Source organism: Canis lupus, chromosome 1 (genome assembly GCF_048164855.1).
Source record: "Canis lupus baileyi chromosome 1, mCanLup2.hap1, whole genome shotgun sequence".
NCBI lineage: Eukaryota > Metazoa > Chordata > Mammalia > Carnivora > Canidae > Canis > Canis lupus.
Window position 1 is genome coordinate 90,270,720 of NC_132838.1, and position 25,021 is coordinate 90,295,740.

A 25,021-nucleotide genomic window follows, 5' to 3' on the forward strand; every position below is an offset into this window, starting at 1 on the left:
CTGATGGGGACCCAGGGTCAACCTAAATTTTTAAGTCTCTTCCTTAACTTATTCCCTATTCATCTGTGAAATTTGGAAACGCAGACCATTTCAGAGCACTGAAAAATATTATGAAATCTACCCACACCACCCTAAGTGCAGGAGAGCTAGAGAGACAGGCCTACTATGTCAGCCTCTCTCCTTCTGGGGGCAGGGGTTGGGGCACAGCAATGCACTCCGCCCAAGCCCCAGGCCACATCTGGAGGCACATGTAAAGTACTGCCTAGTAATGATACACACACACACACACACACACACACACACACACACGTCGTCTCAACACCTTTTGGGAATGGATCATCATCCTGAGGCAAAATGTAAATCAAAGAACAAATATATAATACAGTGCTCTCCAAGGCACCCCAAAGGCCAGAATTTGTATTATAACTATCTGCTACTAAATGAGATGGGCAGTTAGATATTATCATTTTCCCTAAGTCCTAGAATTCAGTTAATATACCTTTCTATTGAAAGTATTTTTTTTTCCAGTGTTTCCATTCTTCAGATATCTACTTTTTAAAAAACCATCCTCCTATTGACCCACTCATCTTCCCAAGGCAAGGTATCCTCTTGTGACAGTGATAGGCAAGAAGTCCCCAAGGAAGGCTCCCCTGGTTCTCTCTGCCCTGGTCCCTAGTAAGGCTCTCAGAGCTGGCAGGTACAGCTGTGCAGAAGCTTCTAGTAGGGGACAGGTGAGGACCAACCCCAGCCCATTTTCTACTCCCCAAGCCCTTGGTACCTTGTCATGAGCATTGTTCCATCTAGTAGAAAGCTCTTGTTTTCTTTGCCCAAAGGTGAGTCAGATCATGTGCCTTTAGGGCTGAGTTAGGCCAGAGGAGGTGTCTTTTTCCAAATAGCACAGACATGTGGACAAGCCAGCAAAGGTCCAGATCACTCAAGCAACCAGGTCCATGTCTTTGGAGGGAAAAGAGCCTGGACCAGCGTCACTGAGAGCAAAACTAGGTGGCTTTGCCTTGGAGTATAGACTTCTAGATAGTGAGGCAGAGTGGAGAGGGCACTGATTTTCCAGTCTCACAATCCTGTGGCTCTTGATCACTCATACAGCTCCTCAGGGTCTCAGTTTACCCTTTACAGCCAGTTCTTCTGTACCTGTATGCCCTTGGGTCAGTTGTAAACCTAGCACCCTCTGTTTACAAAATGCAGCTTTGTGAGACCAGAATACCCATCAGGCTGATAGGAGTTGGTCTGATGTACCCAAATATCACTGCTAATTTGGTTCTTTCCATATTGGTGCGCAGGTCATCTTTGGAAAATCCAACGGCCCTGAATTTCTGCAGGAAGTATACACAGCTATTACATACCATAATAAGTAAGTGCATTTCAGAGTTCTAAACATATGCCATGATTGTGTCATTATCTCCTGGCTTTTCTGAATCCTTTTTTTGTGATTTCTCCTAACAGTTTTTATAATTCAGAGACTAAGTGACAAAGGAAATATATGCTAGTTCTATGATTCTGGGTTGGAGATGCACATTTTTTAAAAAAAAGATTTTATTTATTTATTCATGAGAGACACAGAGAGAGAGGTAGAGACATAGGCAGCAGGAGAAGCAGGCTCCCCATAGGAAGCTCAATGCAGAATTCGATCCCAGGACTCTGGGATCACACCCTGAGCTGAAGGCAGATGCTCAACCACTGAGTCACCCAGGTATCCCAAAATGATTTTTTTTTTTTTTTTTTTTTTTTTTGCCATTAACTAAGACCGGGAAAAGAACATGTCTTTAAGAACCAAATATGGCTTTGACTCTTCTGGAGACTTCTGTTGTATATGATACAGAAAAGTTTTATGGGATTAAATAAAGAAGTAAATTTCCTAACTTGCTTTGAGATACAGCAAGGGTCCAGAAACAAAATCCTTTCTTTCCTTTCTCTGTCTCCTTGTCTTCTAAATATTACCCTACACCTGCCCCATTATCTGCTTTAAAAACATTTTAGTTGCCCCAAAGAGAAATGGAACAGGCCTTATTCTATGGGTAAACTGAGTCACAGAATAACTAAAACCACGTTCACACTTTACAGGTAGGGGAGGGAAATCTTTACAGGGTCAAATAGACTCAGGTTTGATCCTGGCTTGATAACCTTGGCCCTGTTAAGTATTTCTCTGAACTCCCTTTCCTGCATTGAGATGAGGATGAATAATGTATGCGAAGCCCTTAGTAAAGTATCTGGGATCTTGTAATTCAGTAAATCAGGTTCCTTTTCCTGCCTGCCTGCATTCATTTGCTAATCCAGATCCCTTTGATGAGTGCCAGACATGTACCAGTCCCTGTTCTTGGGGTGGAGACAGAAAAAGGAGGTCACAGTGAGACTTGGAGCCTCATCTTCTTTTCATTTTTTTAAAAAGATTTTATTTACTCATGAGAGACACAGAGAGGCAGAGACATAGGCAGAGGGAGAAGCAGGCTCCATGAGGGGAGCCTGATAAGGGACTCATCTTCTTTTCAAATTAAGTTGAACTTTTCCGTTGTGTGCAGATTTTTTTTTTTTTTCCCTAACAAAGCCTTTAGTTGGGGAGCATATCTGGTGGTATAAGGTTGGTCGCAAGGATCTTCTGCGTGGGAGCAGAATGATGTCAAATGAAAAGCAAAACCCCAAGCTGGCAAATTCTGAGGAGCAAAGGGTCTGTGGTGTTACAATTTATAGTCAGAGAAGTCATTGCTCTTGTTGAAAGTTATTCGTGTATAATGTGCTTTTGAAACAGGTCTCCTGACTTCTATGAAGAAGTGAAAATCAAGCTCCCTGCTAAGCTCACAGTAAATCACCACCTCCTGTTCACCTTCTATCATATCAGTTGTCAGCAGAAGCAAGGAGCCTCAGTGGAAAGTCTCCTGGGATATTCGGTGAGTCATTCTCAACTTGCCAATTCACACTGCAGTGGTTGGACTCCAAGGTCCCTGCAGGGATAAACAACTCAGTCCTATTCACTTGCTTTTTTTTTTTTTCCTGTCAGAAGTAGCAATATGTGCCAAACCAGACTCTAGCAAAAAGCAGAAATGGCTTGACTTAGCAGATGACAAATTTCTGGAACGGAAAGCTATGGGTGATAGATATTGGAAGAATGCTCATTTATTTAAAATATATATATGTGTGTGTGTGTGTGTGTGTGTGTGTGTGTGTATACACTCCACATGTAAGACCAGCTCTTTTTCCCCTAAGGGGAAGAAAGTTATTTCTTTAAAAAATATAAAAGGTAAAATAAACATTGATGTTGTCCAGACACTTACAAACATTGGCTGTAAAGAAAAATGCTACTACTTTGGCTCTGGAAGCAGTAAATCATCGATATTACTATCTTAGGAGCACTCAGGGAATTTAAAATGCAAAGAACTTGACAGAAATTACTGCCAAAAGGAGGCCTGGTCAATATCTAATCATCATTTAGTTGCATTTGATTATTGTGAGCTAGATAAATGGCCAGAATTATATGCTGTAATAAATACCACTTTATTCTTTACATCATCTGTTTCAGTGGCTGCCAATTCTCTTAAATGAACGTCTTCAAACTGGATCCTACTGTCTCCCAGTTGCCTTGGAAAAGCTGCCACCCAACTATTCCATGCATTCTGCAGAGGTAACCAGAGAGCTAGGTGGTAGCCGTTTCCTGTCCAGCCGTGGTCTGGACCATCTTCCCAGATCCACTTCTTATGCCCTTAAACATGACTGAGGATCCTTAGCATATTTGGGGAGCAATCATCTGTCAGCACATTGAATCTTCCTTTTTTTAAGGATGTATTTATTTGAGAGAGAAAGTGGGGGACAGGGAGGGGCAGGGGATTAAGGAGAAAGAGAAACTCAAACAGACTGCGCTCCACCCAGAGCACAATGCCAGGCTGGATCTCATGACCCTGAGATCATGACCCGAGCCAAAACCCAGAGTCCAGCACTCAGTGGACTGCACCACCCAGGTGCCCATCACGTTGAATGTTCTGAGAACACATTGCTCTGATAGGAGGGGAGGAATAATGATCATGAAACCCCGTTCATTTAGGCATCACCAACTCTGAATATTTGGTAAATGCGACTTGTACCCAAGGAAGCATTACCTGGCGTTATCCACAACAGAGGGATTCACAGAATTATGCATTGTGAACGAGGAGGCAAATAGAGTCCACTTGAGTTAACAACTGCTCTCAGCACTGATCCCTTCAAAAGGTTCCTGCATGGTATGCCTGGGTGGCTAGGGTGCCTTTGGCTCGGGTCATGATCCCAGGGTTCTGGGATTGAGCCCCATGTCCGACTCCCTGCTCCTGATGAAATAAGGAGTCTGTTTCTCCCTCTCCCACTGCCACTCTTCTGTTGGTGCTTGTGCTCTCTCTCTCTCTCTAATATAAATTTAAAAATCTTTAAAATAAGATAAAAGGTTCCCACACTGACTTCCATTGGTTTGTCCTCTGGGCCTTTTTTTTTTTTTTTTTTTTTAAGATTTTATTTATTTATTCATGAGAGACACAGAGAGAGATGCAGAGAAATAGAGAAGCAGGCTCCTCGCAGGGAGCCCAGTGCAAGACTCGATCCCAGGACCCTGAAATTATGACCTGAGCCAAAGGCAGAAGATCAACCACCAAGGCACCCAGGCATCCCTGGGCCAGTTGTTGCTATCTGCATTTGGCTACCTTTATTCCTTTAAAGATGCCAATGTCGGGAGTTCTCTTCCCTGTTTCCTCTGCTGCCTCTTGCGCACCCACTTTGCTGTTACCTACCCACTGAAGGGAGCCCTGTGGACTCTCCACTGGTCACTACAAAGCACCGTATCTGACCAGCCCTCATGCTTCTCAGTCAGCTTGGCACAGGGTTGCATCAATAAGTATCATTTTGAAGCAAATCCCAGATATCGTATCATTTCATTTATGAATATTTTTAAATTATGTTAAAAGATAAAGGCTCTTTTTTTTAACCAATACCATTGTCATACCTTAAAAATTAATAGTTCCCTTATTTTCAAATATCCAATCAGTGATCAAATTTTCAATTATTTCATCAATGTCATTTTTTCTATAGTTGTTTGTTTGAATCAGGACCCAAGTAAGGTTCACATATTGCTGTTAGTTGACAGGTCTTTTAAGACTTTTTATCCATGGCACCCCCCACCTTTATCTCTTTTGTTTTCCTTGCAATTTTCATGTTGAAGAATCTCCCAGGAATTTGGATTTTTGTTTCAACTTTTAGAGTCAGCTGTCTTCCCCACTCTGACTACACATCCGTCATCCCCAGGCTATTCGGTTATTCTCATTTTTGCTTTTTTCTCCCTGGAGAGAGAAACTTCCTTCGCTCTGGACTACAGGTGCATGCCTGGTTTCCCATCAAAACCACTCTCCTCAAAACCACCTAAGAGCCACCTAAGTATGTTCACAGATGTTCCCTGATGGTTCTTTATGATTTGGATGATTTGGAAATGCGACCCCATCCTGAAGCCCTGAAAACCACCTTTTCATCATCAAGCTGCCCATTCTAATTCCCTAGAATACCCAATTATTTTCTTACTGCTGGAAGACGAACCTGGGTTTTTTGGAGACAAATACATCTGGTACAAAATCCAGATGCTTCCACTCCCTCGTTAGGAGAACCTGAATGAATTGCTTACCCTCTGAGTCTCAGTAATGAAACTGAGCCCATACCTGCCTATAAGACTGCTGTGGACGTGAAATGAGATAAGTTGTAGCAAGCAACAAACTTGATGCTTACTTTCCTTATATTAAAGTTCCTTTTTCCTTCTTGCCCTGTGCTACCTTTATAGACATACCCTCAGCTTCACCCGCACTGTCCAGTATAGTCACCGCTAGCCACATGTGGTTACTAAAAGTGGCTAGTTCAATCTGAGATGTGCTGAAAGTATAAAACACAACCCTCCTATCAAAGATTTAGTAGGGAAAAAATAGGGTAAAATATATCCTGTATTTTTTTTAATATTGAATACATGTTTTATCGATTGTCTTTAGGCTCTCTCTGTTGGGCGAAATGAAACATAGTATTAAAAGTATTAATCTATGTTCCTTTTTAATTTTTGAAATGTGACTACCAGTAGATTTCAAGTGACATACTGGCTCACATAATATTTCTAGCAGACAGCGCTACTTTAGATTATAGGAGATAAACACCAATGAGCCCAGGAGTCAGGTGAACAATGTAATGGGTGGTGGGTCCTGGTGGAATGTGTTCACCATGGAGACTGTGTGCCCCTTGAGGGTCACAGCTGCTCTCTGCCCCACAGATGGATGCCACCCTGGGATGAAGGCCCATGTCTTCGTATCATTCAGTTCTCAAGGGAGGTTAGAACAAGCTTTTGGGGCACCTTGGTGGCTAAGTCGGTTAAGTGTCTTAACTCTTGATTTCAGCTCAGGTCATGATCTCAGGGTCATGAGATTGAGCTCTACATTGGACTCCATGCTCAGTAAGGAGTCTGCTTGAGGTTCTCTTTCTCTCTCTCCCTCTTCCCCTCTTCCCACTCACTCTGTCTTAAATAAATTTAAAAATCTTAGGGAAAAAAGGAAAGTAAGCTTTCATGGGAAATTTCTTGACTTTCAAATGTTGGCAACTAATTCAAAATGTTTCCAACATTGGTCCAAACAGAACCTGTCTGTAGGCTGGATCCACTGTGGGCTCCAGCTTGTGACTCTTAGATACTTCCAGCAGTCCACACCCCATGCACACATCCTACTCTTGCAAGTACAACATGTTTCCTTCCACTAGAATGCAAGAGACACCCACACTCATGCAGCTGTGTCAGGCTAGGCTGTTCTCAGTGCTGTGTGATGATGTCTCTAGAAAATGACTGTTCTGATGGAAATGTAAGGCAAGAAATGGTCCCCAAGGACTGCAGGACCGTTGATATATATATATATGGTATAAAAGAGTCATTTTGAGTAATTAATGTAGGAGCCTAGCGGGACTGCTCTTTGGAAACATTTTGTTAAAAGCAAAGTAACTACAGGTACTTGAAAGCATTAAAATTTCATGTCTCAGAAGATATTCTACACTTTGTCTTGACATTCCTGATTAATGTGGAAATTGCTGCAATATGACTTTATTCTGATCCTTAGAATCCAGGATTATCAGTGCTGGATGGGAGCTTAAGACTGATCACTCACTTCAGACCCCTCTGTTCAGTGTAAGAAAATGAGAGTTAATTCGAACTGTCAGAGTAACAATAACCAGTTCCATGAAGAACCGAACCTGGGGATAGGACTCCTAACTCCCAGGCCAGTTGTATCAGGCTTCCAGGGAGGGTTCTGTTTGTGTAACCCTGACACTGACCCTCCAGCTGCTTCGCTCTGCTTGTCAGTAATCGGAACAGGGGATTGAATTTTGCTAATCTTTTAATTTTCTTTTTCTTTCTTAACACAGAAAGTCCCTTTACAGAATCCTCCCATTAAGTGGGCTGAAGGACACAAGGGAGTATTTAATATTGAAGTGCAAGCTGTTTCTTCTGTTCACACCCAGGTAAGGGAACTTCAAAGTCCTCTTCAAATCAGAGCCAGAGGCTCATAAGGAAGACGGTGCAGCAGAGCAGCCTCTATGGACAGTCCAGTAAAAGATCAGTGACAGTCTTTGTGCAGGGATTAAACAAACAAAATCACCTTTTAGTTCTCTGTAGAGGCTACAGGCCTGTTCAGGTTTTATTTGTCATTTAAATGGAGAGACCTCATAAAAATGGCTAGCACCTAGATGAAGGAACACTTTTTTTTCCTTCCAGTTCTCTCTCCCTCCTTCCCTCCCTCCCTCCCTCCCTCCCTCCCTCCCTCCCTCCCTCCTTCCCTCCCTCCTTCCCTCCCTCCCTCCTGCCCTCCCTTCTTTCCTTCCTTTTTTCCTTCCTTCCTTCCTTCCTTCCTTCCTTCCTTCCTTCCTTCCTTCCTTCCTTCCTTCCTTCCTTCCTTCTTTTTCATTCTTTCCTTTTCTTACTGCCATCTGCACTTTATGCTTGCTCAGACCCCTTTCTGGCAGTGAGTTTCACCTGGTGTGCTTGCCTCTGCCCACACACCAGGTCAGAGCCGAATTTTATTTTCTTCGGGTAATGGTTGTCAAGTGACTCTGTTTCGTGCCCCATCACCCTATGGAGGAGTTTGGAACCTCAGCCTGAGACAGCTGGATCCTCCAGCTCCCTTCGGGTCTGGGTGACCAGACAAGAGACTCTGTCCAGGAAGGAAGAAGGGCTGTCTGTGTTCATGCCTCCACTGGGCAGCGTGGACGAGGTCAGCCCCATGAGGCCCATCTCTCCGTCTCCCCAGGACAACCACCTGGAGAAGTTCTTCACCCTCTGCCACTCCCTGGAGAGCCAGGTGACCTTCCCCATCCGTGTGCTGGACCAGAAGATCAGCGAGACTTCTCTGGAGCACGAGCTGAAGCTCAGTCTCATCTGCCTCAATTCCTCCCGCTTGGAGCCCCTTGTCCTCTTCCTGCACCTGGTGCTGGACAAGCTCTTCCAGCTGTCCGTGCAGCCCATGCTCATCGCCGGACAGACAGGTGGGAGGCCTGCAGGGCTTGCGAGGAGTCAGGGCGGGTGGGCTGCGCTTTGTACTACATGTGATCTTCCAGAAATCCTGAGAACAGGGGACAATGGGATCTTCCTTTCTATTGCTGATGTGAGTCCAAGGGAAGCCAGGTCCAGTGATTATTTTTTTGTTGTTGAGACTCCCTGGGAGTTTTTAAAAAAAACCCAAAAACCTATTATTATAGGATGCTTCAAGTTATAGTTTTTTTGTTTTGTTTTGTTTTGTTTAAAGATTTTATTTATTTATGTGACAAAGTGAGAGAGCACAAGCAGGGGAGTGGCAGGCAGAGGGAACAGGGAGCCTGATGTGGGGCTCAATCAATCCCAGTGGGATCATGACCTGAGCCAAAGGCCATTGCTTCACCAACTGAGCCACCCAGGTGCCCCCCAAGTTATACTTATATGTATTGAATGATTAGACGCAATCTTTCAAATTCCATTCCTGGCAATTGGTGGACTTACTCTACTTCTGAGATATTTTGTTTGCTTGGCCAATGAGGAAATACAATGTTGGGAGGAAGTAAAACAGCTCATATTCCATGGAAGGAAAGGAAATTTCTAAATTGAAATTCAGTGTGATCACTTTTTTTTAATTGAAATATAATACACATACTTTAAAATTCACTAAAGCATATACAATCCATTGGCTTTTAGCTCATTCACATTGTGCAACTAGCACTGGTATCCAATTCCAGAAGGTTTTCTTTAACCCCAAATGAAACCCTGTGCCCGTTAGGATCCACTCCCCATTCACCCTTGCCCCCAGCCCCTGGCAGCCGCTCATCAACTTTCTGTCTTACAATGTATTTTAAATGCTTGCTTTGAACAAATTAACTCTAAATACAGTGTGTCAGATGTCCCTGGAGACAATGTCATGTAATAGCTGGGTGCAGTGGTTCTCTGCCTCCTGCAGTTTGACCCTGTTTTCGGCTGGGCTTATGTCATTTTGTGCCCTCCCATCCAGCAGATGTCTTTTGGGTACCACTCATGCTCCCAGTACTCTGCTAAGCTTTGTGGGCTCTGCAGTAATAGTCTAGAATATATGGGACCTTGGAAGACTTAAATCATAGCAAAGAGCAGCAACACAGGACCATCCTCAAACACAGCTAAATGTTGGGGGCGGGGCTGGTAAAAACATCCATCTGGGAGGATGAAGGAGGCCTTCCAGGAAGAAGCCAGTATTTGAGATGGGTTTGAAGGTGGCATGGGAAAAAAAGAGGCCAACATGGGGATTTTAAGATGCACAGGGCAAAAGCAGAAAACCAGAGTGTCTGGTTTAGAACAAAGTGGTTCCAAAAACAGTGTCAAAAGACACTTTCCTGGGAGTGTCAGAAAAGAAGCAAATAACACGGCTGGGCTGTGGCATGTGAGTGAGTTGGTGGGGAGGGAATGATGAGCTCATGGTCTGCCACACATGCTGGAGACCTTTCAGAGCCGGGATGAACAGGACCTCTGCTCACTGTGCCCTGGGATCTTCTCTCAAGGCTCCACAGATAGGGTATCCTATGCTGTAGGCCCGCATTGCGTAGGGGCAGCTGCTAGATGCCTGCAGAGGGGCAAGCTTGCATGCTCCCCAGATCCCTTTCCGTGCCCTCGCCCTCACATATTTGTTCCAGCTGTTTAACAGAGACCTGGACATTAGGCAAAGTGTTCATTCCTATGCTTTGAGCTGCTGCCTTGTAGCAAGTTGCCACCTGCCATGCGGAGAGAGAAGGCCGAAGAGATGGAAGCACGTGGTATAGAAGTATTCATTCAGAACCTACCTGTCAGGCACTGGGGAGACCAGGAGGTGGAGAAGTGTCCTTCATCCTGGAAGGCTGGAGGCCTGCTCTGAGAGACAGAGCTCACCGCCAGGAACAGCCCAGGAACTATGTGTCTTGGTGTCACCGAAGCCCTGTGCTGAGTGGTGTCAGAGGCTTCCTGGGGGTAGGGGGATGGTGCCCAGCAGTGAAGGGCTGGTGGGATTTTGCCGGTGGCAGCTTGGAGGGCTTTCCAGGTGAGGGCAACAGCGTGAGCAAAAGTGCAGAGCTAAGACAGAGCAGACATGTGATGGGGACAGAACGACAGCTGCCTCATTTTAAAGGAAGTTGAGTTTGAGCAGAAAAGGGTCCGAGGTTGAGTAGCGAAGGTGGAGCCATGCTCTGGAGGGCTTGGAGCTCCCGAACAAGACCGTCCACAGTAAATCAGCAGTTTTGTGCGGGCCCACTGTGGAGAAGGGTGTGAGACATCTGCATTTGTAGATGAATCTGTACCCGGAGAATCTTCAGGGGGCAACAGCGCATCTCAAACCGGGGTGGGCACGCATGAGAATCACCTGCATGTCTTGTTAAATGCAGATCCTGACTCAGTAGGTCTGCGGTGAAGCCTGAGAGTCTGTGTGTCCAACACACTCCCAGGAGACAGTGCTCATGGCAGGGCCGGTCCCACTGAGCAGCACCAGGTCACAGCCAGGTGGAGAAGGGCGGGGAGGATGTCTAGATGGGCTGGTGTCTTTGCCGTGAAGAGCTCCAGTGCTGGCCACAGGGGGCCGATGAAGGAGGCAAGGTGAGGTCATCTGCAGTAAGCAGACCAGGGGTGGAGGGGTTGTCCCCAACACAACTCGCCCTGCCCCAGCCATCGTGGTGAGCAGCCCGGTTCCTCTGGCCAGCGGTGAGGACTCCCAGACACTGCCTCAGAGAACATTCTAGTTTGGGTTCATTCACGACCAGGTGTGAGGCCACTCATTTTCCTCTTGGTTCTTTAGCCAACTTCTCCCAGTTTGCCTTTGAGTCCGTGGTGGCCATTGCCAACAGTCTGCACAACAGCAAGGACCTGGCCAAGGACCAGCACGGCAGGAACTGCCTCCTGGCCTCCTATGTGCACTATGTCTTCCGCCTGCCTGAGCCGCCGAGGGACCCGCCCAAGTCAGGTAGGGTCTCCCCTCAGCCTGGGCACCTGGCGGGCAGGCCCTGTCCCATTCCACCCCTCCTCATCCCCACCCCCTGCCCATAACTCAAAATATAATAGCCCACAATGAAATTTTATACTTAAATTATTATTCAGTTAAAACTGATTTATTAATTTTTAATTTATTTATGGATCATTTACCCAAAACCTATGTGAATGCTGAAATTAAAAGTTTATTTCTAGATTCACCCCCCCTCCCTGCTTGCTTTCTCCCTGCCTCCCTCCCTCTTTTTTTTTTTTTTTTTAAGATTTATTTATTTATTTTAGAGAGACAGGGCTTATGAGCATGGGGAATGGCAGAGGGACAGGAAAAGAATCTCAAGCCTACTCCCCACTCCAACTCCGTCACCTGAGCTGAAATCAATAGTTGGACATTTAACTGACTCAGCCATCCAAGGACCCCTCCCTCCCTCTTTTTATACTCTAAGCATTTATTTTTTTTTTCTGCCTGGGCTATATCCCTTCCCTGGTCTTTACCCAGTGCGTAATTTCTGATTCAGGCAGGGATCTTTATTTTCAAAGATGACAACGGGTGTGTAGGATGCTAGGCTAATAATGACAAGGAAAACGATAAATATCTGATAGTGGTGGTGAGCACTGGTTCCTAAAGTTTTCATTATGAAAAGCTAAATCCCTTTCCTCATTTCCCCCCAAACTAAACTTTTGAAATAATGACCATGTATTTCTCCACTCTTCCCAATTATGTACAGAGGTAATCCTTGCAGGATGTAAAAAGTAGCATCAACAAGTTTACAAAATTCCAGGTCCCAGCAAAGAAACTTGCCATTTTTATTAATCCATTAAGCCTCAAGACAAGTTAACCTGTCATTTCAATTGAGTTTTTAAAGGTACTGGTATTATCTCATAGACTTGCATAATCACTTCGGGAGACATGTACGTACTTAAAAGTGAAAAACGATATGTAGTATATACTTACCCTCATGAGGTGCAGATGAGTCTTTGGATTCTTGGATGTCTGAAGATCTTGCATGACTTACAAAATTGTCTGAATTTAAATATTAATAAATTTACAAGTCCCCATTCCCAGCTTGCCTTGAGCAAGCAGAAGCTCTGGCAACCTTGGGGGCTGTTTCCCCATGGCAATAATAGGGTGAAGTTCAATAGCAGTGCCTACCTTTGGATGAGGCAGGAGTTTCCAGTTTATCCCAGTCCTCACCACTCCCTGCTGCCTCATGCTCTATCTACTTACCCCCTTCTGCCCCCCCCCAAGCATTTGATAATAAGACCCTAATTCCAAGATCTAAGCAAGTGGGTTTGCATCCCCCTCTCCACCCTGTCCCTCTGCAGTTCCCTTTCAAGTACAGTAAGTGACTCTGATCCCCTTCTGTTAACATGTCTGTACCTGGTGGGGTGCAGGTGGCCCCGTGGCCCTCCCTGACCCTCGCTACCACACATATGGACGCACGTCTGCTGCTGCCGTGAGTTCAAAGCTGATGCAGGCCCGGGTGATGAGCAGTAGTAACCCAGACCTTGCGGGGACACACTGTGCCGCAGATGAAGAAGTGAAGAACATCATGTCTTCAAAGGTACTGAAGGGGGATGCCTGGGTAGCTCAGCGGTTGAGCATCTGCTTTTGGCTCAGGTCATGATCCCGGGATCCTGGGATCGAGTCCTGCATCGGGCTCCCTACAGGAAGCCTGCTTCCCCCTCTGCCTATGTCTCTGTGTCTTCCATGGATAAATAAAATGCTTAAAAAAAAAAAAAAAGGTACGGAAGGTGTCAAAGCCTGGAAAGTGACACGAGCTTTTATATTTTTAACTAAAACTTTGGAGAGATAACACAAAATCGACCACTACCAGGGCCACTGCTCTGCTGGTCACATGTTCTAATGCCTCAGCTTTAGAAATGATGGAGACCATTCTGAAAAGAGACCAGACAGGCATCTGAAGATCTGCTCAGTTAGTTGAAGTTTTTGGAGTTAGTAGGAAGTTTTTACAGCACAGCTGATTTAGCCACATGGAGGCAATGAAGTCTCTTTTCAAGAAAAACCATGTAACTTTAACTTTTTTGTTGTTGCATAGAATGGTTGTTTTGTATTTTGTCTCATTTCCTGTTTTTAATGTCTGCCCTTTACATTCGTTAACATCCATAGATTATCTTATATAATAATTCCAAAGAGCAAAGCCAGGGTTTATAAACAAAAAATGAGGTCCTGAGAGGATTGATGACTTGGACTATATATAGTTTTCCTTTGATGAATTCTTTGCTTCTTCTTGATGTTATTTTTTGTTAACTGTTGTAGACTTCCAGAATTATCGTGACTATAGTACAGAAGCTTTCTGCATACTAACCTCCTTGCTGTTAACATTTTACATTAGAATAGTATGTGTGTCACAATTAATGATCAATTAATATTGATCTGTGACTATTATTAACTGAATTTCATATTTTAATTGTATTTTCTCAGTTTTTTTCCCAATGTATGTCCTTTTTCTCTTCCGGGGTCCTACCCAGGGTACCACATTTATATTTTTTAGTCAGATCTCCTTAGTCTCCTCTTCATTGTGACAATTTTGTAGACATCTCTTGTCTTGACACTTTTTGAGGAATCCTGGTCAGATACTTTATAGAATGTGTCCCATTTGCAAATATTTTTCAAACTTGTGGTATACCCACACACACCATAAAATTCACCCTTCTTAGTGAATAATTCGGTGTTGTTTGTTTTTCCACAAAGCCACCACAGATTCTTTGTCTGAATTTTCTTTCCAATTATCTGTGGCTTCTGTGGCTAAACTTTTAGAGGGATATACTTTCCCCTGATTACAATAAATCAAACCCTCTAGGTTTCAACATAATTCCTCTTACAAAATGTACCCACTTGAGACAGTATGTTGTGAAAAAAAAGGAATCTAGAGACCGAGGTTGGGTCTGGACTCTACCACCACACAGCTGTGTGGTCATGGGTGAGTCCACTCCTGCCCTGGGTCTCATTTTCCTCATCTCTGTAGAGTTGCTGAACCCTGGATGAACTTAAGGATCATCAATAGATCCACAACTAGGGATTCTGACAATCTAGAGTGTGCACCACATGAAACTTCCTATCTCACACTTTTTGACTTACAGAATCGACCCAGGGCTGTGCCGGAGCTGGCTTCTACCAGTTTCTGAGAACTGATTATTCAAATTTTCTAGAATTTTCGGAGCCGGTTGTTAGATAACATTAAAAATGAAATTATATAAAATAATGCATAAATTATATTAATTAAAAAATAAAATACGGTATGGTATCTTCAGTTGTATCTTAACTGGACATTGGTGCAAAACCTAGTGAAACCTGAATCTGTGGTTTAGTTGCTAGTAATGAGCCAGTGTTAATTTCTTGGTTTTGACAAATGTACCAGAGTTACATAAGATATGACATCAAGAGGAACAGGGTGAAAAAGGGGCTGCGAGACCTCTATACCACCTTTGCAACTTGTTCATAAGTCCAAAATTATTCCACTTTAAAAAGGTAGTGGAACACCATCCTCACTGTTTTACTACATTTTACTCTTATCTGTTTTCTGAGGTTACTACATTTTCCTCACTGTTTTACTACATTTTCCTCTTATCTGTTTTCTGAGGTTATTTGTTATCTGTATGGTGGAAATACTACGTAATGATTTGCTAGTGCACATCTCTTCCCAACACTGTGTTCAGTGACGTCATGTGAACTTGAAATCTGCTGTGATAAAAGTATTTAAGGTACAGAAAGAAATAGGCAAATGCTGCAAATTGGCTCCTCCCCCCAAGAGCTGGTTGTTAGACATTTGCCAACACATCATGATCCAACCTCCTAAGGTAAGGTTCCTTTAAGCATTAGCATTTTCTGATTGAACAGGTGACAAGTGGCCTCCCGTTATCATTGGCAGCCTTGGTTGTTACGGTTTCCTTTAATTAAAGTGAAAATATTAAATTTCTATGTGGATTGGGTTAAGAATTTTCTACTTGTTTTGTGGCAGGGGGAGAACGTTTGTCCAGAGTCGTTTTTGACAATTTTTAACATGTTTAGGAGGCTGTACCATCCGAGCCCACAGAGAGGCACTGTTCCCACACACTTTTTATGCTCCCCCAATAAAATCAGAATGTCAAAGGGACTTCAGCACCCCCTGTTCCTAACTAGGTTTTAACTATGAGTTGCCCTGCACACTAAACTACTAACAGTGATTATCTCAGGAGCAAGTAGAATGAGGTGTGACTTGACATTCTTTGCTTCATTTTGTATTTATTTATGGCAATTGTTTTATCTTTGTAGCCAGAAAAAAAAATAAACTATGTTAAAAATGAATTCTGAGGTTGTGAGTTCCAGACCACTGGCTCATCCTTTCATTGAACCATGGTCAGTGGACAGATGAGTCATGGTTTGTGTATTTCAGACTGCTGATCGCAACTGCAACCGGATGTCTTATTATTGCTCGGGCAATAATGATGTTCCCAGTTCCACGGCAGCCCCAAGGCCAGCCAGCAAGAAGGTACTGAGTGGGGCAGTTGTGAGGATAATTTACCCATGTCCTCTCACTGTGATTGATAATAGACTCCATCAAAGTGCTCTTCTGCATCATTCCCACTCTCACGCATGTGCGCGCACACACACACAGGTGCACGCACGCATTTTTTGTAGCTACGTTCCTTGTCATCTATTTTTTGACCAATTGGTTCCTATTCACTAAGGGTTCTCCAACTTACCGTGCATCAGAAGCACCAGCAGGACTTGGTACTGATTGCTGGACCCTACCCGCCAATGCCCCCCACTCCCCCACCCCCGCCTAGGAATTTCTGATTCAATAGTTCTGAAGTGGGGGCCTGAGAATCTGCATTTCTTACAAATTCCCAGGTGATGCTCATCCAGGGACCACAGTCTGAGAACCACCACGTTAGGTTCTTTCTCAGTAGGAGGTGAGCTGGGGACAGTTACTCCTCAACAGAAGGGAATGGCAATAATTAGGTGTCATTTATTTCAATACTGTATCAAGTGACATGAAAGGCTTTCCTCAAAATTCTTTCTAATCAGCTTTACTTATGAGTTCAGAGACTTTACAAGCTGTTTGCCAGAGCATCTGATAATAACAAAAATTCTCCAGTCACAGTCTCGGCCTGTGTGGTCTAAGGGGTGGGGGTGGGGGTGTCTTTTTTCTCTGTGGGGCACCCAAGAGTTGCTGCATTAGAGTAGTTACTGAAATGAAGGTCTTGAGTGTCTCTCAAGACCCTTATTAAAATGTAAATATGCTGATTGGAAGGAGAACACGGGAAGCCATTTGCAACAGCTGACACCACAGGAATGTTTATTAAATATGCCAGGAGGGAATGAGCCTCAGCTCAGCAATCTTTGCACCAAGTGAGGGAAAGATCAAGCGTTGGGTGGTGGTGGTGGGGTTACGGCTGCCAGGGCCTGAGGGTGCAGACTTGTCAATAATCCGGGCCCCATATGTCTGGGGCTCAGAGGTACCAGGAGTTAATTTTCAAAGTGAAAGGAGATATGGCTAGGTGCTGAAAGTAATTTTTCACTTAACTCTAAAACTTAGCTTTGGGCTCTGCAGGGACTGGTTGCATGTACCATTTGTCCTTCTTTTTAAAAGCCATGGTTTGCCCACAGCCTGGCTTCCTTCAGGCAAGCGAGCGTGCGGTTTTGCTGTTGCCTTGATTTGACTCTGTCCCTGGTCACCTCAATGACTGGAAGAGAATCATTTCACTTTGGAGGGAAGTTTAGACACTATGTTTCTTCAATAGCTCAGCAAAAAGGATTTAGCTGTTTGGCTATCTTCTCTAACCTCGGGAGCAAGGTGTTCTAGTAATAATGTTGCCTGGTAAGCAACATAAATTACTTTAAGAAGCAGCTTATCCTCGTCTAATCTCTTCTTGCCATAAGACTCTGGCAGGCAAACTGACCTATTTTCCAGAGGTTACCTTTGAAGCTAGCGGAGCGAGTCTTTCCTAAAGGGGCAAGACCCAGGCATAGCCGACTTACATCATGTGCTTGCTTAGACCACCTGCTAGATTAACATTCTGCCTCCTGCCGCTCCCAGGCGGGTGAGCCTCATGGACGTCTCCGAGCAGCAGACAAATGCGTTTCTGTGTATTAAGATTATAAAGATTTGACTCACCTAGTAGAATGAGGGGGAACCTCCTGACATGCTGAAGCACTTAAGCATTTTACATTCATCACCGTTAACTGGCTGAGGATATAGATAGTTAGAATCCCCAGAGATCTGCACATGGATTTTTCCATTTGTGTCCTCTTAGTATAGCTTAGTGACTCTCAAATGTTAATGTACGTAAGATGGTAAATTGAGTTGCACCCACATTATGCAGGGCAGGTACCATAAAAGTGTGTCAGGGCAGTCTTTGCTATAATCAATTTTTTTCAGGGGTTGAATTTGAAACTTAACTGCCATATATGCTTAGGGTGTGGTATTAGGCTGTTCAAATCGTTTTAGCTCTCTTACCCCCAGAAGGATAAACAGTTAATTCATCTGTATTGATTGTAGGTTTTATGGTCATCAGATTAATGAAATCCCCAGAAAATACCCAGACATCATCTTTGCTGGTAGTTAAAGTCACCACCCATCCCACTTTGCCCAGGACCAAGGGCTCCCTGGGATGCAGGACTTTTCTGTTTTCAGACCGAGACGGTCTCGGGAAAACTGAGATAATTTGGTTGCCCTACCTCTAGTCTTGAGCTCCTTCCCCAGCAAAACTGTTGTCAAGAGTCTGATGTAGCCAGATAAACCAGGGAATGTAAAATGTACCAAAGATGCAGAAGTCACCATCTGCTACATTTGCTATCGAGGACTTGGGTACATTGAAGGGAAGGGTAGACATAAAGCAGAGCTGAGGAACTTTCTAGCATCTGACCCTGGGACACAGGGAGTTGAGAGGTTGTGAGTTCAGGCTGCTACCACCATCTCACTCAGAGGATCTACTCAGAACCCCAACCCATCACGTTTCCCACAGTGCCACAATGGGATTGTGAAAACTAGAATCGTCCTCTCTGGAAGGCAGCTTAGATATCACCTAGACAGCAGTTCTCTAATTGAGGTCCCTGGACCAGCAGCACCAGCAACACCTGAGAACTTGTTAGAAATGCAAATTCTCAGGCCCTGCCCCAGATCTACCAAATCCAAACCCAAAACTCTGAGAGTGGACCCAACAGTCTTATGTGTCTTACCATTCCCTTTAGGGGATTCTGATGCACGTTCCAGTTTGACCACCATGGTTACCCTCCATTTTATGGATGAGAACATTGAGGGCAAAGAGAGGAATGGCTTGCCCGTGGTCATGCAGAAGGTTTGCAGCAGAGCCTAAGGGGAAAGTAACAGTCCCAGGTCTGACTGCTACCCAGGAATGCAGAGTCACTCCCAGGCTGAGGCCATTCCTTCAGACCTACCTCTCTTACCTGATACCATCACTCACCAACTCCTACCCACCTAGAAGGTCCTCCATCTCAAGTAGCTTCAGCATTGACTTTGCCATCCGCTGGTGGTCTGGGGCACCTGGGATGGCCATGTTAGTGACTAACAGTTGGTACAAGAGAGAAGAGATGTTGGTGTAGAAAGCACCTGTCATCTCAGACTGGCTTCTGTCATTGTCCAGCATTTCCACGAGGAGCTCGCCCTGCAGATGGTGGTCAGCACCGGGATAGTGAGAGAAACCGTCTTCAAGTACGCCTGGTTCTTCTTTGACCTTCTGGTGAGATTCTTGTGTGTTCGTGTCTGTGCGCGGCCGGGCATGAGGCATGTTACAGGAAGGCAGTGAGGTTGCCCCCACCATTTGCCCCTTAGGCACTGATGCTTTATCCTCCAAGTCGCTCCCCCTGAAAACCTCAGGTGGTTCCTTAAAATCTACCTCTGCCCAACTTCTAAGAGTTCTTGTTGATGCCCACTGGAGAACACACCTCCAGCCTCTTGCTTCTCCTCATCTGTCTTCTCTGCTCCCTACCTGGTTGATCGACCATCCTCTCTCGGGCGCCTCTTGCAATAACTTCCTCTTTTGCTTGCCTGCATCTGTTTCTGTGCCGGTCTGTCCACTCTGATGGGGCTGCCAATTCTTCAAACACATGTCATTCTCCTCTTGAAAACCCTTCAGTACTTTCCAGTGTTCTGCAAATAAAGCACACACTTTATCATGGCCTACAGAGCACTTGTATGATCCTGTTTCCTTCTAGCTCTCATCTGAGCTCCTACTAGCTTGCCCCCTCTTTCAGCCACATTGTTCCCATTTTGGTTCTTTGGAGGTATTGTGGCCTTTCCAGCCTCAAAGGCTTTCTCAGATTCTCTCTCTCCTCCCTGCCCCCCATCCCCTACACACACACACACACACACACACACACACACACATATTTTGGGTTTGAGCTTATTATATGTTACCAACTCTGAGAAGGCTTTCAGAGCAGCTTACACTACAGTATGTCTTCCTCTCTATTATTCTCCTTTTGAACACCCTGTTTACCTCAATTCCAGCAGTTATCACAATTTAGAATTGTTTTTCTGTATTGCTTATTTAATTTCTAGGATTTGTCTATCTTCTTTATGATACTATCTGTAGCCCTAGCATGCTACTTGGTATCAGACAAGCACCAACTGATATTAATTGGGGAAGAAAGAAAAATGAAACTTGTTAATCTGTTTCCCCTGTAACTTCTATCACATGTCTATCAGAAGAGCAAAAGGCACAGCCATATTCCTTCATTTTAGAATGAAGACAGTAATACTAATACCTGTTTTGTAATTGATCGCTGAAGTGAAAAGATTTTTACCATAAAGCAACTAAAAGTATCCATTTTATCAATGCTGATAAATGGAGATAAGTTTTGACGTGATGTTAAATGAAAAAGCTATAAAAGTATAGGCACCAACTGTAGTTAACCCATGAACAATGTGGGGGTGAGAAGCACCAACCCATGCCCCTGCATGGCTGAAAATTCGCATGTAACTTTTGACTCCCCAAAAACATAACAACTAATAGCCTACTATTGACCAGAAGCCTTGCTGATAACCTAACAGTCAATTAATACATATATTGTATGTTTTGTGTATATATACTGTATTCATGTGATAATGTTAAGAAATCATAAGGAAGACAAAATACATTTACAGGGCTATACTGTACTTATCCAAAAAATCCGCATGTAAGTGAACCTACACAGTTCAAACCCATATTGCTCAAGACTCAACTGTACATAAAAATGTACATATGAACAATCCCAGGGATTAGGATTAGGAGGGGATTAGGATTTAGTGATAGAGTCAGCTTTATATTCACTGGGTTCTTTCTACTGTGACATTAAGTGAATAGTTTTTTTAAACTTTTATTGAGTACCCATTTTTTTTTAAAGATTTTTTTTTTTTTAATTTGAGAGAGAGCATGAGTAGGGAGAGGGCAATGTGGGCTCAATCCCAAAGGCTTAACCCACTGAGCCACCCAGAAGCCCCATAATTTTTTAAGAGAGAGGTGGTAAGATTTACCCCATGAGCTCTAGTTTGTCTATTTAAGTTCAAACCTAAGGACAAGGGAACACTACTGAACAATAGGATACAGACAACAGACAGGACACCTGGGTGGCTCAGTGCCTTGGGCTCAGGTCATTATCCCGGGGTTCTGGGATCGAGTCCCATATTGGGCTACCCACAGGGAGCCTGCTTTTCCCTCTGCCTGTATCTCTGCCTCTCTCTCTGTGTCTCTCATGAACAAATAAAACCTTAAAAAAGCAAACAGGATACAGACAACGGAGGCCCAAAGGAAACAAAATAAAAGTCATGCAGGGGAGGAAATGGAAAGTGATGTGCAGTTGGGTTAAAAATAAGTCATGGGGATCCCTGGGTGGCTCAGCAGTTTAGCACCTGCCTTTGGCCCAGGGCACGATCCTGGAGTCCCAGGATCGAGTACCGCGTCAGACTCCTGGCATGGAGCCTGCTTCTCCCTCTGCCTGTGTCTCTGCCTCTCTCTCTCTCTCTCTCTCTCTCTCTCTCTGTGTCTATCATAAATAAACAAACAAATAAATAAATAAATAATAAATAAATAAATAAATCTTTAAAAAATAAAATAAGTCAGGCCCATGCCACAAAAACATCCAGGATTCCAATTTTTTAGCATCTCACCTAGTCCCAACCCCTAGCTTGAGAAAGCTCAGTTTCAAATTCTTGCAACAGCATCAGCAATGGGGGCATGGGGGTTGCTTAGTAAAATTAGGGCCAATTATTAAAACCCTTCCTGGAACTACTGAATGCAGTAAGGAAGGATGGAAGCCAGTGGTGTACATTAACCTGTCTTCCTGGGTGACTTCGGAGCTTACTAGAGATCCACTAGTTCATGCCATCCCTGCCCTGCAAGGCCTCAGCAGGGCTAAGGGTCTTCATACCTGGTTAGCACCAGGATTTTCCATTCTAAAAGCCAGGCTTATCTAGGTGAGTGGCCGCAGCCTATGAGTCTTGGAGCAACAGTGTTAGGAGTGAGACATTGACCTCTGTGCTTCTGGCAGCAAATGGACTGGTCTTAAAACTCTCTTGAGGCATGAGTGAGAAGTATTAATACCAACACTCCATGCCCTGTCCATCCTTCTATTTACTTATCCCACTTGCTGTCAAGTTTCTTCATAAAGAGGATTCACTTGGGTCCTAATCCACCTATGGACAATTCATACAAATAATCTTCATATTGCAATTGCATGTTGCAATTGAGTTCACCTGTCATATTGCCAATGAAATGTCAAGAAGCAAAAACTAAATTTGATATTGTAGAATCTCAGTGAACAGAGTCCCAGAGGAAAGCAGGATCCCAATTCAAAAATGCTTTATGTCATTTATTCATGTGCGTGCACATATATGTCCACATTCACTTCACCTAATCATTCTTAGGTACTATTCAGTAGTTATATAAGTACAATTGTTAGACCAGAGAACCAATCCCCTAGAACGGTGGCTCTCAAACTTGGCTATGTGAAAGTTCCAGTAGCAGCTCTAAGGGCTCAGTCCTTGGAAACTCAGTAAAGACCTGTGTGCGATAAATACCCTGAAGACTTATCCTCACTGCACACACAGGACACCAAAGCTAAGTAGGGTTTGCCCAGCCCTCCCACCACTGAGGACCAGAGCCTCACGACTCTAGTCCAGCTTCTGTTCCTTTGCCATTTTGCTTCTCCTTGGAAGCTCAAAGTAACAAAACATTCCCTTAGCCTAACCAATTAACAATATGCAAAACTTTTATATTCAGAAGCCAACTTTAATGCACCATTGCGCATTCCCAGCCAGAATGAACCCAGCCTTTGGAGGCCTGAGCGGCTCCGCCTGACATCCTAGAGCTCTAGGCAAGTTTGTATTCTCTGCAGGCATCACAATGGCTCTGTCCTTCATATGGTCCCAGGAACAGCTGGCATCCCTGAGGAAGGAAAAACAATGACATCCAAAACATACTGTGCATCTTGCTGTGTATGCACTGGGCACCATTTTCAGCTTTATCTCACTTAATCCTTAAGCAGCCTTGAGGCCAGAGTTTTCTATCATTCCAGTACATAGATGGGGTTGGAGGAAGTGTGGTGACTATAAGGAGGACTCTTCAGGTCTGACAAAGGCTTTGTCTGCTTTACTGCCCTTAACTACAGGGAGCTAAGAATCATGAAAAAGGTGAAAATCACTTTTGATCTTGCACATTTATTTACTGGGACTCAGTGGCTCTGGGAGAGGAAGCAAAAGCTAAAGCTGATAGCTCACCTTCCCTCCAGGAGTCCTTGATGGTAAACAGATGAGGTAGTTGGAAGGAAAGCTTCTGCTGATCTGAGCATATGGAAAGGGTTGGTCAACAGGCAGACCTTCCAAGACACGGGGTCCCCAGGGCTCTGCATGTTGTAACCTAACTATGTTAGGGTCCTGGCAGGACACCGTTGGCATCACTCAGAAGGTTTGATAGGAAAGCATTCATCAAAGGGACGGCGGTGCCAGGGTGTGAGCACATGGGGTTGGTGAGGCCCAGGGAGGAGCCTTTATCTATCCATTCCAGCTCTAAAAGGGCAAAGGTAGGGGACCTATTGTAACTGGGACTTAGAGAAAGCAGAGGCAGAGCAGAGGATCCCCTAACAAGAGCTAGAGTTCTACAGAAATGTCACCACTGCCAGAGGCTCATGGTGGCCCAGAGGAGGACAGGGGAGTGAACAAAATACCAGGACCTCTGTGTCCTCTCCCTCACTGATCCCCTGCTGGTGCCTCCCATTGGCCAACTCCAAGCAGAAGCCCAAGGACAAGGAGGCCTGAGAGATATGGTCCTTAGAGATCAGCTTCCCAAGGTTCAGAGATTGACATGGAATGCCAAGAAGTGGATCTCGGTGCTGGGGTGGAGGTAGGTGGAGATTATTAGCACCAGCCAGAACTTTGCAAAGGAAACTGATCCCAGACTCAGGGTACATAGTCCTCCACGCATCACTTGTGCATTTGCCTTACAGATGCTCAGGAAGTTATTTAAAAACCAAAACAGTTTTCTCCCCCACAAGAAGCTTGCAGAGAAAGAAAGGACAGCTTCCTTAGACTTAGCCAACAACCTGGGCCATTTAACACCCTTCAAGTGTGTTAATGCCCGGGCGCTAATGAACAACTACTTTGGCATCAGAGCTGTTGAATGCAGGCCTTGGGCCAATTTCACGCTTGCTAATGAATAAATCCCTGTGCTTCTAGAAACTGCTGAGCCAGGCTTCAGGGACCCACAGGTAAATAGGTGGCTCAGTTTACTCAGAAAATGAAGTCTTGCACCAAGGGGTTCTTTAGAAGTACCCCTTCTGTGAATGGATCATGAAGGCCACTAGTGGGGGGTATTTTTGTGCCTTACCCCACCTACAAATAATAGACCAAGCATCCTCTGGTATTTATTTCTACTGGATGTTCTTCTCTGAGGAGCCGAAGGACACAGTAGCTGGCAAGTAACTTACAATCTGGAAAGAGGGCATGAGTTAGAAGTACGGTATTGTGAGAATTATTTATTTGGTTGTAGGTTGGCCAAGCTCAACAGGCAGAAGCCGGATATAACAGTGAGTTCTAAAAGTCTGGGGCTAGGGTGAGTTAGCCAGAAGAAAATCAAGATTGGGGCAGCTGAAAACAAAGAGGCCTTGTCTTTCCAGGTCCTTTGTTGGGAACATAGTGAGAGGGATACTTTTGTCAGACAGAAATGGAGTCCAGTCCCCATCTCTCACCCTGACCCTCCCTCCCACCAAGTACATGAGACTCTATGGGGTACAGACTCATCTGTGTGTCCTGAACCAGGCAGGACTCTACAGTGAAGAGAGTCTATGGTCCTTATGCTGGGCTTAGGATTTTATGTTCTTAAGGTCCTCCCTGAGCTGCCCGTGGTATTATCGGAAAATAAAAAACACATAAAGCCTGTCTGTTAGTCTCTTCTTATTTTACATTCTATTTCTTATCTCTGCTTGTCTTAATGCTAATGAAAATTGCTGGCCTGCATTCTTACAACCAGAAATCTGTTGGTAGTACATTAAAGTTCTCCCCTAAAGAGACTTCAGTTCACATCATAGGAGTGGAGAGCATTTTCCCC

At 44.4% G+C, this 25,021-nt stretch overlaps 1 protein-coding gene across 4 annotated transcripts in view; it reads left to right on the plus strand.

Moving 5' to 3' along the window:
* Positions 1–25,021, plus strand: part of DOCK8 (dedicator of cytokinesis 8) — a 230,588-nt gene that overhangs the window by 139,221 nt on the left and 66,346 nt on the right. For all 4 annotated transcript variants that reach the window (XM_072839291.1, XM_072839300.1, XM_072839310.1 and 1 more), the window contains 9 exons: positions 1,299–1,369; positions 2,762–2,900; positions 3,530–3,631; positions 7,402–7,497; positions 8,283–8,517; positions 11,289–11,453; positions 12,869–13,038; positions 15,871–15,966; positions 19,085–19,180. In XM_072839291.1, the coding sequence (XP_072695392.1) occupies positions 1,299–1,369; positions 2,762–2,900; positions 3,530–3,631; positions 7,402–7,497; positions 8,283–8,517; positions 11,289–11,453; positions 12,869–13,038; positions 15,871–15,966; positions 19,085–19,180 (1,170 nt within the window). The remainder of the gene's footprint in view (positions 1–1,298; positions 1,370–2,761; positions 2,901–3,529; positions 3,632–7,401; positions 7,498–8,282; positions 8,518–11,288; positions 11,454–12,868; positions 13,039–15,870; positions 15,967–19,084; positions 19,181–25,021) is intronic.